A 15,272-nucleotide genomic window follows, 5' to 3' on the forward strand; every position below is an offset into this window, starting at 1 on the left:
GCGCCAAAAATAGAAAATCAATTTGTGGCTGGCAAAGTTTCATTGTGGCTGGCCGCCACCAATAAATGAATGTATGGGGAAATGCTGCATTAAATGGTACGATGAATATAATAAGACGGATTGGCTGAATATGAACAGAGCTGCTGAAACAGTATAAGAGTGCAAACACATCCCTATAGGCCTACATGGTTGACAATATAGTGGCACTTTAGGTCTAAATGGTATGATGAGTTAACATAAGACATAAGATATGAACCAACCAGCCAGACAAGTGGAGAGGTGCAAACAGTAACCACCTCCTTTACAAAGGCCTACTTATGTTTTTGCTCCTTGAAATCTTCATAGAGTAACTTACAATCACAGTGAAAGGATAAGTCTGAGAGCATTTTTAAATGTTTCCATGTGATTTTCCTCCATATAACACTTTGGATCAATCATTTATGATTAGAACATCTGTCAATCACATTTCTATAAAACCATGGGGTGCTATACCTCATTTTGTTCAGAGGGAGGTCTTTCCCGTCCATTGTCATTGTTTTTTGTACATAACACAATTCAGTGCTTCCCCTCTTAAAAATAACGATACTTTGGACCTTGAATTACAAGACTTTTTGAGGACCCATGGGGTCCCTGATTTTGACCGAGACGGCTTAGAAGTTGAAATTCTGTCAGCAGGAAAAACCCTGTGCCGGTCTAATACTGTCCATTGAAAGTTAATTTGTACCTGTTGCCCACCCATCACAGCATGCAGGGAACTCTGTCCAGATCCACCCAAGAGAAGCATGCTCTTGCTGAAGTGCCCCGTGTTGAGTCTGTGCACAAGGCTGAAATCCTGTCTGTGTGTGTGCCACAGCTGTGGCTTTATTTGTGAAGTGCCAGCTTGGCAGAGCACACTGAAGAAATCCCAACCTGCCTTCCCCATCAGCAGCTGCACCAGGGGCTGCCTGCACGTATGTTGCTCTGCCAGACGGCCGGGCATACACTACCAGGCTGGTCTATACATCTTAATATTATTTTAGGAAAAGCAGAACATCTTTTGGCGAGTACGCATTTAAAATAATATGCTTAAAGGTACAATTAAAAAGATGCTGATTAAGTTGGCGTGTCACAAACTGATGCTCAAAATTGAGCCAATTAAATTTATTTCAGTGACACAGAAGCTTTGTAGGAAGTGAAACTTAGTTTTTGTTAAAGCTTCATTCGTTGTTCTTTGTGGATAAAGCTTTAAACACAATATTGAGATATTAGCACCTTTCTAATGTTATGGTTAACAAATATGTGTCTTGTTGCACACCAGCGGATGAATGCAAGTCTAATATTAACTCTAATTTGACCTCCTGACCAGTGAGAAAAGTATCTCTTTCATTAGCTGCTAATGGCTTAATGCTGCACTATGTTCACCAGTGAGGCTCCTACTTTGTTTGGTGCTGGACAGGAAGTGTTCAGCGGGTTGGTCAAAGCTTTCTTAATGGAAAACAGCTGTTTGCTGTGGTTAGAAATAAGATTGAGAGTGGAGTTTGTGGACTGGGAAACCAAAACTATGAGCTGAAAAGTGCTAAAATGCTCTGTAGAGCTGAGGGGAACCTCTCTAAGAGCGATTCACATTCACTCCAAAGAAAGTTTGGCTCATGTTGCTCAATTAAAAAGTTGTATTCGTAAAAAGATGAGCTAAGTGGTGTGGTTTGACTCTGAACTGAGCATGCCCCTTCTTGATCTGTAAAACCATTAATTGGAGGGATAAGCAGCTTGATGTTTGATCTAATTTTATGTGTTTGCTCTCAGAGGCTCTCAGTCTCTCGGCTACCTGTGACACAGATTCACACCTGCCCTCCCCGGCTTCCAAAGCTTTGCTGCTTTTGTCGGACTACAAAGAGAGTGATGAATGAAATTTATGTTGTTAAACTAAATGCCATAATGACAATTTGTATTTGGTTTTATTCACAATTCCTCATTCTTAGTGTGAGAATAATAATTCTTTGTGGTGGATGCTCCAAAATACAAATTCAACCTCTATATAAGCCTGAAAAAGAGAAATGCTTGTGTAACTCCTTTTATTGTTTTCTTCTCAGGCCATTTGATTCAGTTTCTATCAATACATGTTAAATATTGAATGATCTCAACATAGTTTTTAAGTTGTAATTGCCATTTTTAAAATCAAGAACACTGTTACAATGATTAAGAACTGTGTTTCATTTCTCTGCATTTCATCAGTGCCACATTTTTATTGTACGTCAGTCTCTCTCTCCTCCTGTTTACACTGGTAACAATTGTTTGAACAACAATAACAACAAAACAAATTTCATGCCGTGTTTAGGAAACTAATTACGGAACCTTCCAGTAAAAGGCAGGGACAACTCCAGCTATTCATAGTCCTTCCTCTTCTGAGCTCACAGCAATGGACTGGCAGTCCCGAGGGGGGCCGTGCAATCCGAGATAGGTCTAATGCTTCCCACCACAGCGCTGGGACTATACAGCAAATGCGAGAAGAAGCTCTTACAAAGGGGCCGGTGATATTTTCCTCAAGGTCAAAGCAGTTGGGTTTTCACTGAGACACATTAAGTATGTGAGCCCACTAAAAGTATTTTCTAATCTCTTGTTTAGTGCATTGAGGAGATTTAGATCTGCAAGGCTGCAAAGCTTTGTCAACTTTATCACAGTAAAGATTAAACCAGATAAGCTGGAGATTTCATGTGGGCATCGGAAAAACCCATTGGCACCTTTTTAGCTACATTAGCCAAGATTATTTAAGATCCAGTAGACAGAAATAAACTTCTCATGTAGCGTAGGACCAGTAGTAAAGCTTTGACCTCATGTGCCCAGTAGTGAACTGTGTAAGAAGTCCTCAAGAGAACAAAAGCATAAAACTAGAAATAAAAATGAAATGTTAGGCTGAAAAATCTTTCCTGTGCTCCCTTGCTTTTATTCACATTAAAACATTTTGGAAAACATCATTTTATCTTTAGTGTTGTTGAGAAATGTATGCAACAGCACCCCCTAATTTATGTGTGTAAATCACAGTAGACAGATATATGGGACATAAAATGTGTGATTTACTATAATGATGTTGTGACACACTGTAAAGCGATCTTTAGTTTATGCTTTTTTATGACTTGCAGAATGTGAGACATGGCTTTAATTTAGTCTTATAATTATAAAATATAGTACTTCATTGCTGCTGATAATATACACTAGTGCTGTGCGATATTATGATATATATCGTAGTGCGATATGAAAACGTCTACTGTACGATATAACCCTCTATTGTTTATATCGTAATTATAACGTTTGGGTTACTGTTGCTACATTAACGTTAGCGGCTAACACTGCTAACCGACCTTAACGTTACTACGGTTGTGGTTTAGGTACGCACTGTAAAGTACAACTCAACGTCGGAATGGCCGTCGGATAATCCAAATGTATCATGTGGGTTCATGTTGTATGAACAATGAATGAAGGCTAATGTAACTGCAGCAACGCTACTACTTTGCGGTAGCATTTTTAAGTCACCTGCAAAGACTGGTTTACGGCAGTGCTAGGGGAGCATAGATGTACACAATATGGCAGAGACGGAGAACACAGTGGAAACAGAACCCAAAGAGCATATACATATCGTTATTCGGATATAAAATTACCATTATCAAATTTTGTCCATGTCACACAGCACTAACATATGGTGATTTGTTTATTTCAATAAAGATGGCTTGAATCTTTTCTTTCAGCTGCTCATGTTAAAATCCTTGGTACCAGAAAGCCTGAAGAACTGCTTTTCATGCTACCTACTCAGCTTCCTCCCTCCTGGAGCAGACGAGGCCACGAGTCACACCTCCTACTTACTGTACCTTTTTATTTATCCAAGCCTTTTATGCCACTTAAATGTTGAGTCATTACAGTCAATTTTTTGTGTAGGCTTATCAAGTTAAATTTCTTTTGAGAACTCATAATTGTCCACGTCTTATTCTTTCACAGAATTTTCCTATTTTAGAGGAGAAGTTTTGAGCAGGGGTGTCAAACTCATTTTAGTTCAAGGGCCACATAAAGCCCACGTTGATCTCAAGTGGGCTAGACCAGTAAAACCATTGCATGATAGCCTATAAATACCAGCTACAATATTTACAAAACAGATAAACAGCCTGAGATATCTTAAGAAAAATGATTTCAACAATATTATGTCAGTTTGATTCAGATTATTTTGCACAGAAGCTGCTGATTACATTTAATTACATTACATTACATTTTGCACAAGGTTCTATATATGAATGATTTACATATGTATTTAATATGTATTCATTCTTTTTCCAGTGGATTGTGGATAAACCTCTGAAGCAGCAGAAAAACAGCAATTTTCATGTCTTATTTTCACAGAATTTCTATATTTTAGAGAACCATTTTAACCATTTAGAGCGTACCAAAAAAACTTGCAAATCCATCTTTTGCTTTTTTTTTTTTTTTTTTAACAACACTGAATTGTAGTGCGTATTGTGCTGCTTTGACTCAACTGAAAAGCTGAACATATGATGCTCTGATACAAAAATGTATCTGTGAAAAGAGGGCGCCTTTGTTTAGAAAAGTTTGTTTAGAGTGTTTGAGCCAAATGCAGCAGAAGTTTCAAAAGATACTTTGTGCTTTAAAAAGTGAAACCTGACTGGAAAATTCAATGCATGTACTCCACAAGCTGAATTTGCCTGAAACTTATCATGTGTAAATAAAATCTTTTGTTCTAGTGCTGGTAAAACTTCCATCTGTTTAAAGAGGGATTATCTTTGGTGCCAGTATTTTCTTTTGGGAGAAATGAATCACGTTTTACAATCTTTCTCCGTTTTCAGTTGTGCGACTAGATAAACAGACTGTGACGGGGCCATCGATGCAAGAATTAAGTCATTTCAATGAAATCTCGTGTTTTTCATGGCTTTGCAGCTGTTTTAAATCCATGATGATTGGTAGTGACGTTGGTAACTGAGATCTTGTCTCCTGTCTGGTAGCTTTGCCAGATGTCTGAAAGGGTCGAGTCAGTTATATGTGTAGCTTCATATCACAAGCCTGCCTCAGAACATACTGATAAATACTCTTTTGTAAAATACTGTAATACCATTTGACTTTGCAAATTACCCTGTGATTGTGTAGGGAGGCATGCATGGGACGGAGACCTATCAAGAATTTGTATGATAAAAGGGTGTAATTGTTCATTTTTTAAGGGCTTAATTGAATAAAACTAAATGTAATAAATCACAGCTCCCAGTACAATGGCTCATTAGTTTTTTTATTTGCCAACTCAAAATTTATAAGAGTTGATTTAATATTTTGGAGTAAAACCCAATTTAGAAAATGAAATAGAGAATCACTTTGACTTGAGTCAGCAGTTGACAGCTTTGTTACACTATTACACTAAACACACTGAACATTGATTTAGTTATTTTGCTCATTTACTTTCTCAGAGTTGAATGAAAAGGTCAGCATCTGTCTCACAACTGTACACTAAATATGAACCTTTAGCCAGTAGTATATTAGCTTAGTTTAGCACTACGGCTTGAAATGGGGGGGGGGGGGGGGGGGGATGGATTGTCTTGCCCTGTCTGAAGGTTAAAAAAAAAAATCCTGAACATCCACCAAAAACAGAAATGTGAAAACAGAACAGTTGCCAGAATAAGTGCTGTTCTTTGGCTGAATTAGTCACATGGGGTCTCTGGTTGAACTAGCAATCTCACGGTAAAAGCTCAAAACAAATGATCAGTTTTCATTTCTGTTTTTGTAAGTGTTAAACAAACAAAATACAACATTAGTGGTGCGTTCATGTCATATCAGAGTTACCATAACTATCAAGTTCTGACTTGTTAATGGCCTCTATGTTGTTCCCTGAAAGCCATGATATATTTGTATCTGATCAATTAATAAAGTGAAAGTGCCAGAAAACCAAGAAAACATGGTCATCTCATTTCAGCCAAAGTGTGTTGAAACCCAAGTTTAATGGATATAATGTGATTTTGCAAATGCACAGTATTTGAAACCCTCATACAACCAGCACAGTTATCATACAACCCTCCTGAGGTTGTCAGATGATGTTAGGAAGTTTGTCAGTCCTTAATATGGAAATCTTTCCCATCATCCCCATCCATCCAACATAGCATGAACTCTCAGTGTTTCCCATTCATTATATAGAATGTGACGGTCCACCATAGTCTAATTTGTGCCACCACAGTTTCATGGTGGTGAAATAGAAATATTGTGTAGAAATAGAGAAATATTGGCACTCGTCTTTTTTTGATGGTTTATTTGGAACATTTATGAACTGGTAAAAATGTCTTTCCCGTGCTTTATGGGTATGTCATCACCATTCATACCTGTACAACCAGTAGTTAAATTACTAAAACACAAAATGTTTAGAGCACAATTTTATTTTATTCTTATAGATATTACCTCTTTATTTTGCTCTTAGAGTGCACCAGAATGATGCATTTGACTTAAAGATGTGCCCCTGGATGCCCTTAGAGGGTCAGACTGAGGTCCAGCCATCATAGTCTCTTAAAATTCTGTAGGAAACACTGTTAAAATGTTGTTTACTTAACTTTAGATGTGCTGGTAAGCAGATTTCTTCTACCTTTGGATAGAGGTCCTCTGCTTCCAGTGTTAATGATACACACCTGTTGAATGTACATTGAGTTTACAGATATTAGTGTTATTAGTCCTCACTCAAACTCTCAGCAAGAAAGTTAATAAATATATTCCAAAACAGCTCCCTTTAAAAAACATCTGCTATATGCCCAATCCACATTAAATACGGTTTCTCAGATGTTATTGTTGTAAAATTGCTCCATTGTAATTCTGTATTAATTCTACAAGAATATAGTTAAAATTTGCACAGGGCTAAAGACGGTGTATGAGCATCTCCACTCACAGTTCATAAATGATGTGAACAGAAGTTTCAACCTCATCTAAGTGTTCATTTTGAGGTAAAGTTATTGGATTACTGTGTGTAGCTACAGGAAAAAAAAGTGTGATTAGTGCAGCTCTGGTTCTTATAGGTGTCTATTCTTGTTGTGTAGCGTGTCTGATGTTCACTCTGTCCTCCTCCTCACATCAGTTTCTATCATGTCTGAGTTTAATGCGTAGATGATGTGTATTAAAGGGACAATTAGCATTTTTTGAATAGGTTTTATTTGAGGTAGTTATTCATAATTAGTGTATCACCTGCAGTAGATGGCAGTCTGTAACCCCCAGTTTGGAGAATCAGATGTGGAAGCTATGTACAGCTGTGAATGGGACCAGCAGAAAAATATATTTTAGCCAAAAAAAATCAATATCAGTATAAGTGTAGACTATATTTAGAATATTTTCATAGCTTTACATTTTCTTAACATAGAATGTCAATATTTCTACACATGCTGCATATCAGCTGTCTGGGTCAGAAAGTGCTAAACTGATTTTTAGGTGAGCCTCTATTTAGCTGACTAAAATATATTTTGCACCAGCACCTAGCTTCCCTACCGTTATCTCTTCCAAACTGGCAGGTTGCTGACTACAGTCTATTGCCAACTCTGGACAAATACTTCATACAACCGCATTCAAAAAAAATGCAAACTCCCCCTTTAATCCCTACAGCATCATATGTGAAGTCAGGTGTAAGGTTAAATGGACTGAAAGAAATTTCAGCCCAACACAGATGATGGTTTGATGGAGACAGATCTGTATTGCTGCTTTTGACTGTGTGTCAGAGGGAGAAACTGACTCATTGTATATAAAAGCTCTGGAGCTTATCCTTGAATTCTGCATATGTTTTGATACATCTCAGAAGCTATGTGTGTGTTCAATAAATTGATTTCTGGTAAATGCATAGCAACACAGTGGATTTAGAAGATAAACCAGATGTCCTTAATTTTTCCAAAGCTTTCAGGCTACACAGATCTAAAGGACAATTGTTGGACCAGCTTTTGGTACATTTAAGCCATGTTTTGCTTTAGTATTTGACAGATTGTACTTTGTTTATTGGCTTTTGTTGTACATTGGAACACAAGTAGCTCTCAAGGCTATTCTGCCCATCCATCCTCATGTGAGGCAGAGCATTCAATGCTGTGTGATCTGAAGCCAAACATAATCACTCCCACCTTTTTTTTTTCTTGTCTGCTGCTGAGCTGCAATAGTGTGGCTCCAAAAGCAAATGTTTATTGTCCATTATTCAGAAGCAAGTATAGAATATGAAGAAGGGATCTTTACACTCTTGTTTTGGGTGGAAGTAAACAGTTAAGCATGCATTTGTGTGTACAAATTGATTTCCAATCAGTCTCATTCTCGCTCTTCTTCAGCAGTTGTTTGATATTTGCCAATAAACCAGACGGCGAAAATCATGAACATTTTCTTATCGCCTGTGTCCTCTCTCTTTTTTTGTGTCTCCCTGCAGCATGTCAAGCCCTTCCCCTCTTCAGACAGCCTAGCGAAGGTCCAGGAGGTAGCAAGCTGGCTTTTGGAAATGAACCAGGATCTGCTGTCGGGGGGCAGCAGCAGCAGGCGGAGTCGGGGGCCGGGGGGTCCGGCAGTGCGAGGTAACGCCTCCTCCACGGCCCGGGCACCCCAGCAGGCGGCAGAGGAGGGTGATGAAGATGAGCACATGAACCGGGTAGTAGAGGAGGACGAGCAGCTGCAGCAAAGGGTAACGCCAACTCACACTGAACAATGGGCATTCTAGTGAGAAAAGGAGCAAATTAAATATATTAAAGGTCTAAAATGTGATAAAGAGCTTGTAACCAAGCAGGAAGTTTTATGCAGGTATAACTGCAGCAGATTGAATTTTCCTCTAGATCATTCCTCAGAGACGTCTCATTGTTTTTGTCTGTCTCTGTGCAGCCTGAGGCATCGGTTGACGATGAGAGAGAACAACCATGGGCGCCCAGCGAGTCAGGAGCCAGCAACGGCCCCCGGGGAGACGAGGAAGGAGAAGAGGACGCAGAGGGCCCGCCAAACGAAGTGAACGGAGGAGAGAAGGGAGCCCGATGGGTGTGGGGGGCAGAGCAGAGGCGACTGCAAGGCCAGCCGCTGGGCGAAGAAGACGAGGAGGAAGAGGAAGAGGAGGAAAACAACAACAGCAGCAGCCACCAAGAGGAGGAGGAGGCGGAGGAGAGGACAGAGGGAGGGGAGGAGCAGGGGAGGGAGGAAGAGGAGAGGGAAGAGGGCGAGGAGGAAGAGGAGGAGGAGGAGGATGAGGAGGAGATGGACCAAGACAGTGATGACTTTGAACATTCGGCAGAGAGTGGGAGGGAGGAGGAAGAAGAGGAGGAAGGAGAAGGGGAGGAAGGGCTGCGGTCTCCCTCTCTCAGGAACAATGTGTCTACCCCCAATAACAACCTGGACTCGGGTTGTACACACCAAAGCTCTTCCAACAAGAAGGTAAGCACAGCTGATCTTTGTTTTCATTGGTTCCAGTTTCTACTGAAGTCCCCACGTGAAATGTTCATGTTGAGTTCTGCAGATCAGACACAGCAACAAGGATGCTGTGTAGTCATTTTTATTTTGAATGCTATGAGCTCTAAAAACTAAATTCTTTTCACATAAATTGTGCTGTAGTTTTGGGGAGGCAGAAACCTAAAACTCGGGCAAAGAACACAAGTATTTCTATATATAATTATACTTTAGTGTCCTTTGGGTGAACTGACTTTTTTATAATACTTCTGCAGCAGACACAGTGTTTTCAGAGGATCTTGCCCACAGGCATCTATCTGCTGTACAACTCCTCACTGTGTTATTGCACCGGCAAGTTTATGTTTAAAACAGTAGCTCCACCTTTTGGCATAAATTTGTTACTGCACTGTAGAGTCATACTGGGCAACATTAATAGACGGTAATCTTTAGGATTACTGAGGATTAGGATATTGAAACTAATTTATATGATATGGCATGTATAGATGGGTGACACATTTAAGCTCAATCTTAAATAAATGGGTGAAAAATGCAGGTGGAGGGCAATTTACTCTCTCAGGGGCGAAGGTCACTGCAAATCAGGAGAAAGTCATTCTGCTTTATCATCCTATTTGAAAGCATTTTACACTGGTGTGAGTGTTTTTTTCCAGGACGGCAATGCCTCCATTCAAAGGGCATAAAGGGTCACTGGATGGTTCAATCATATGCTGCGGCCGTCACAATCTCCAGAACTGTTAAATAGCACTCCACAGCTTCATCATCAAAACACTAAATGATGGAACATTTTTGGAAGATAATGTCTCATCCTATGTTGTAGAGTTCATAGAGTTGTAGTGGGGTGCAAAAGTGTAAGACCACTTCGCCATTCGAAAATGGTCTCAGACTTTTGACCTTACTGTAAATCAAGGAGGATAGAAGCTGTTCTGGCAGCTTGTGGTGCCCTAAGACCTTACTAAAAGACTTAATGCTTATTTTTCCTTTAATTTATCACCCAACTTGGGCTGCAACTAGCAATTATTTTCAGTATCTGTTATATTCCTGGTTTATATTGGTTTTAATTTATTAATAATGTTGTCTATAAATTTGAGAAAAGACCACCCAACTGTAATTCTTTGAAAGTCTTTTTGTTTTGTTTAACCAACAGTGCAAAAACCAAAGATATTCAGTCAATTCAACTCATTTATGGCACAGAAATGCTTCAAAAAAGCTTTGAAAAGCTGTAAACAGTAATTTTGCAAAAGCAATGATTGTTCTATTATCAAATAAATTAGTCAACAGAGAGTAAAATTTAAAGAAGTAAATGCTATTAAAGGCAGGACTGTCACAACTCCAGCAACAGCCTCTGGTGCATTTCTCTTCTATATGTTGATGTCACTTAGAGGTTAGATAAAATACAGAACATATAAAGTTATTTTGAGTGATGAAGATGATATAAAACTCATAACATTGAATGTCTGCATGCCATCACTAAAAGGCAGCACAAGCAAACACGTAGAGATTTTGGATAAATGCTGAATTGCAACATTTATCACCACTGTCAATAAAGCAGCCGCAGCGCGAGAAGCAGCAATGATGTGTAATAACAAGTGATGGAGGGATCAGAAGGATGGTATTTCTTCACATCTTGTTTCGCCCGGTCTCTTATTGCTTTTTGTATTTCATGACTGTTTGTTTAGTTCTGTGTTTGATTTGCGTTGTGATTAAGCAGTGACATGGTCCAAAATAATTATAGCTTAACGGCCTCGCAGCAGACAGCAGCAGCCTGCTCGTGAATTCTTTATTCATGTGTAGAATGTACAGATGCCTGTTTTAGGATCTGTTAGAACTTCAAGCACGTTCATGCCTCAGTGATTGATCACTGACATGATGAGTGACAATGGTAGCCTGAAACGGAGCAGAGCCCGATGTTCAGAGGAAGTGTGTAACAGATTGCCGGATCATTCCTCATCAGCAGAAGTAATGTGCTCGGTTTTTAAAGGCTCTGATGTAGCACAGCGCCGGTGTTGGGGTTGGTGTCTTGTTTCAGCGTTGACTGATGACATCCATGTCTGTTGAGAATGTGTAAATGGCCTTCACGTCTCCTGTTTTTAAAAGAGGGAATAAAGTTGCCAAGGCATTTTCTGAAATCTTAAGGAGGATGTTCATATAGTGAAGTGTGTTTGTAAAACCAGTAAATCAAAGGGTTTATATCCCTAAATATTAGCTTTTAGGCGATAGCGATCATAACATTGTATATGTCGGCCAAAAAGACATAAAGCTGAAAAATGACCAGGGGCAATTTAGAAAATCACATCATTTGTCCATTTGACTTTTAAAGGAATATTTTGAATTAAGTATTAATCATAATAAGACAAAGGACATAAAAAGGAGTTTTATCACATCATTATCATGCCCTGAACCCCACCGACTCCAAACCTCCCCTCAAACTGCTGCGGGCTAAAACAATGCAAAATACTGCCAACAAATAATACATTTTTATCTAAATATGAATTTAAAGCACATTAACAAGCCAAGAGTTCATACCAGAAAGTGACAGAGGCACAAAATGAGAAAAAAGACAAATGAAAAAAGAAAAAAAGAAAAACAACAACAACAAACACACATATACATATCTTACATTAACCATGCATACTCATTATGGGCCCCATTTTAACGATCGATAGCGCATGGCATGAAGCGCGTGGCGCAAGTGCCTTTGTGGCGAGTCCAAATCTACTTTTGCTATTTTAACAGCAGAAAAATGGTCACTGCGCCAGGCGCATGGTCTATAAGGGATGGACTTAAGTCCCCTCATTAATCATAGGCGTGTTTTGGGCGTAACGCGTGGTAAACCAATCAGAGTGTCATCTCCCATTCCCTTTAATATGCAGCTTTGGCGGATTGCTATTATAACAGCGCATTTACCCAGCAATGTGTTTCAATAATATAACATGAGTTACTTTTGCTGAAAAGAAAGTTGGCTGATGAGCTGCTAACCTCACATTTAATTCATATAAAGGAAAAATATGGACATATAACCAACCAGTCTGATGAGTGTAGAGGTGTGCAGCAGCCTGGTGTCATCAGCTGATTTAATAAACAGTGAGTGGCTGTGTGTAATGACATGTATTTTTAATATGTTGATGTAGCCTACATCATAATATAGATTCACATTGTGGTCCTTTTATTTGTAATGTGTTTCGCATGTTTGTGTGCTGCTGTGTGTCCGTGTAGTAACAAGCACAGTGTCTGTGCCCCTTAAATAACAGTAACATATGCGCCAGTGACTAGCAACGCCACCAATGTGCCTGACCACACCTGATTTTGAGACCAATACGCCCATAGGTGCACAGACTGGTGTAAGTGCATTTGCTACTTAAACAACGTAGACGTAGGGCGAGAAAATGACAACTGCGCCGGGGGAAACTAAGAAAGACACATGCGCCACACCCGCCATCCACTGTGCGCAAGATGGGGCCCTTTGTGTGATTCATTAGTCTCTAATAGAATTAGAAACCAAATTAGAGTAGCACATTCAACTGAGAATCAAAACCTGTGACATTACCTTTTATTTTACTCCATTATTATCTATGTTAAAATGTGTGCATCTGTGTAATTTATCTTACTTAAAATCCTCATCAGTTCAGCTCATATTGTTGTTAACTTTTTCTTTTTCTCCCACTTTGGCAGACCCTTTGTATTTTCTGTAATGCACCAGTACTTATAGTGTGTAGCATTTTACAGTATTGTCCACATGCTTCTTAATGCACCAGATACAACATGGATGACCGCAGCTCCATTACTCCCATCTCAGCAAACTGTAATGGCTCTGTCAGATTGGTTGTCACTGGTGTAGTCTGATGACCAGTATACCCATCTGACAGCAGGAAGCTGCACAGTAAGCCAGCTGCATTAGTTGCTGCTGGAGTACATATCCCTCTGTGTGCTAATTGACAGAATTGTGCAGCGATTATATATCATACCTGGTCTCAGTATAGAGTGATGTTATATGTGTCGGAGCCTTTGATTCAGATATCGCCCCGACTTATATTGGCCTAAATATAGCAGTTAGTCTGAATTTGCTGCAGTGTGCCGCTCATCATCGGACACAGCTGTCAGATAGGTTTGTCAGGGTCTTAGTCACTGTAGGAGGCCAGCTGGCTTTGATGTTTAATGTACACATTTTATTCAGCTGTGTCTCTTGTATGATCGGAATTAAGAGTGGTGTAAAAAAAAAAAAAAAAAAAAAAAGATTAATTCATCGCTAGTTCAAGTGAGATTTATGGCATTTAGAATAATGAAACCTCAGAAAACCATTAATCAGAACCTCTGCTCCATTGTTACTTTGCAGACCTGTTATATTTCACCCATGGCTCCAATGTTTCCAAAGTCAAAGAAGTCTCATGTTCTCCAAAAATTAGATTCCTTAGACTACTTGAATACTTCTATGGTTTAGAAATTGCTGTATACAACATAAAACAGATGTGATTATGCAAATAACCTAAGTAACTAAACTAAATATGTAATGATGTGAAGAGAGAAAAGTTAAACATATAAAGGTGGAATTATAAAGAAGACACTGTGAAACTAACAGGGCAGAAGAGTAAAACAGGTGGAATCAGCTGTAGAAGTAAAAATGATTTAACCTAAAATTGAAAACATCAGTATTAGCTGTGATTATTATCTGCAGTTTACATTCAGTAACCTTAAAGATCCCCTTCAGACATGTTATGAGATGTATTAAAATGTCTTATATGTTTTTTCCTCAAAAATTACTTCCCTAAAAATCCTCAAAATGACATTTTCTACTTCTCCCTCGTTGGAAAATCAATATCAGAATCTATGAATATGTAAATCATTTTTATTTCAAAAGTACAAGATGTATCTGTGTATGTGCCCTGGAGACTTTAGATTTCCACATCACGCTTATGTAAATTGCATATTGAACCACGATTGGCTTCAAAATTGTTGCAATGTTACAAATAATGCTTGTGTGCAAGGTGAGCTCAGAAACTTTCCACTTTGAGCAGATGAAGGTGAAAACAGTCGTTCAGAGTCAAACTCCGCACATAAATCATTCTACACAGTGAAGCTCAAACATCCAACTAAACAGGAACAGGAAGAAAAACACATTTTTGACCGGAGGGAGACTTTAACTTAGTAGCAGTCGATACTGCAGATTGCTTTCATACGAGTTATATAATATTTAAAGGTTGTGTACATGTTCAAGTGGAGCACAGGCAGCCTTCATGATATGTGCATTTGACAGCTGCAGTTTGCATATGTCAAACTAGGGGCAACAGAGTTATAGTGGAGTATCCGTATCCATGTTTGGATGAAGAATGTGCCGGTCCATGTGGGGTTAGATGATACGTACATATACTGCATGTGTGGCAGAAGTGTGCCAACACAGAGCACTCGATGTGTACGCGTTTTGAAGTTAAAGCATGACTGGTGAAGTGCATCGTAAAATCTTAAAATATGATTATCTTCAGCTTCTGTGTATGTCTTAACATGTCCCCAAAGAGAAAAAGAGGGCCAGATTGTGTTCCCAGGGCTCCAGGTGCTGCTGTAGGCTCAGGTCACCAGATTTAGATGCCTCACCTCCTCTTCTTACTTGACATACTTGTCTTTTGACCATGTGCCAACATGGTGATACTTGGAGGTTATACCTATCATTTAACCTTTTTAAATTCCTAAAGCGCTTCATCAATTAATATGCAGGCCGCACCTTCACATCCTCAAAAGCCTAATGTGTGCAAAATAGTCAGGAGGTGAGTTTCTGAAGCAGATGCTCAAACCTACTTAAAGGGCACGCACCACATGATAGTTTCACACGCTGAATGACAGAATATATGGTGTTGAGTGAACATGAAGCTTGTAGCCACTTG

The 15,272-nt window shown here is 39.2% G+C and overlaps 1 protein-coding gene across 1 annotated transcript in view; it reads left to right on the top strand.

Annotated features, from left to right (window-relative positions):
• fbxw7 (F-box and WD repeat domain containing 7) overlaps nt 1-15,272 on the top strand; it is a 93,172-nt gene that overhangs the window by 3,913 nt on the left and 73,987 nt on the right. The window contains exons 2-3 of the mRNA XM_053330835.1: nt 8,390-8,638; nt 8,833-9,372. Coding sequence (XP_053186810.1) covers nt 8,390-8,638; nt 8,833-9,372 — 789 coding nt within the window. The remainder of the gene's footprint in view (nt 1-8,389; nt 8,639-8,832; nt 9,373-15,272) is intronic.

The sequence above is a fragment of the Scomber japonicus genome, chromosome 2 (genome assembly GCF_027409825.1).
Source record: "Scomber japonicus isolate fScoJap1 chromosome 2, fScoJap1.pri, whole genome shotgun sequence".
Classification (NCBI taxonomy): Eukaryota; Metazoa; Chordata; class Actinopteri; order Scombriformes; family Scombridae; genus Scomber; species Scomber japonicus.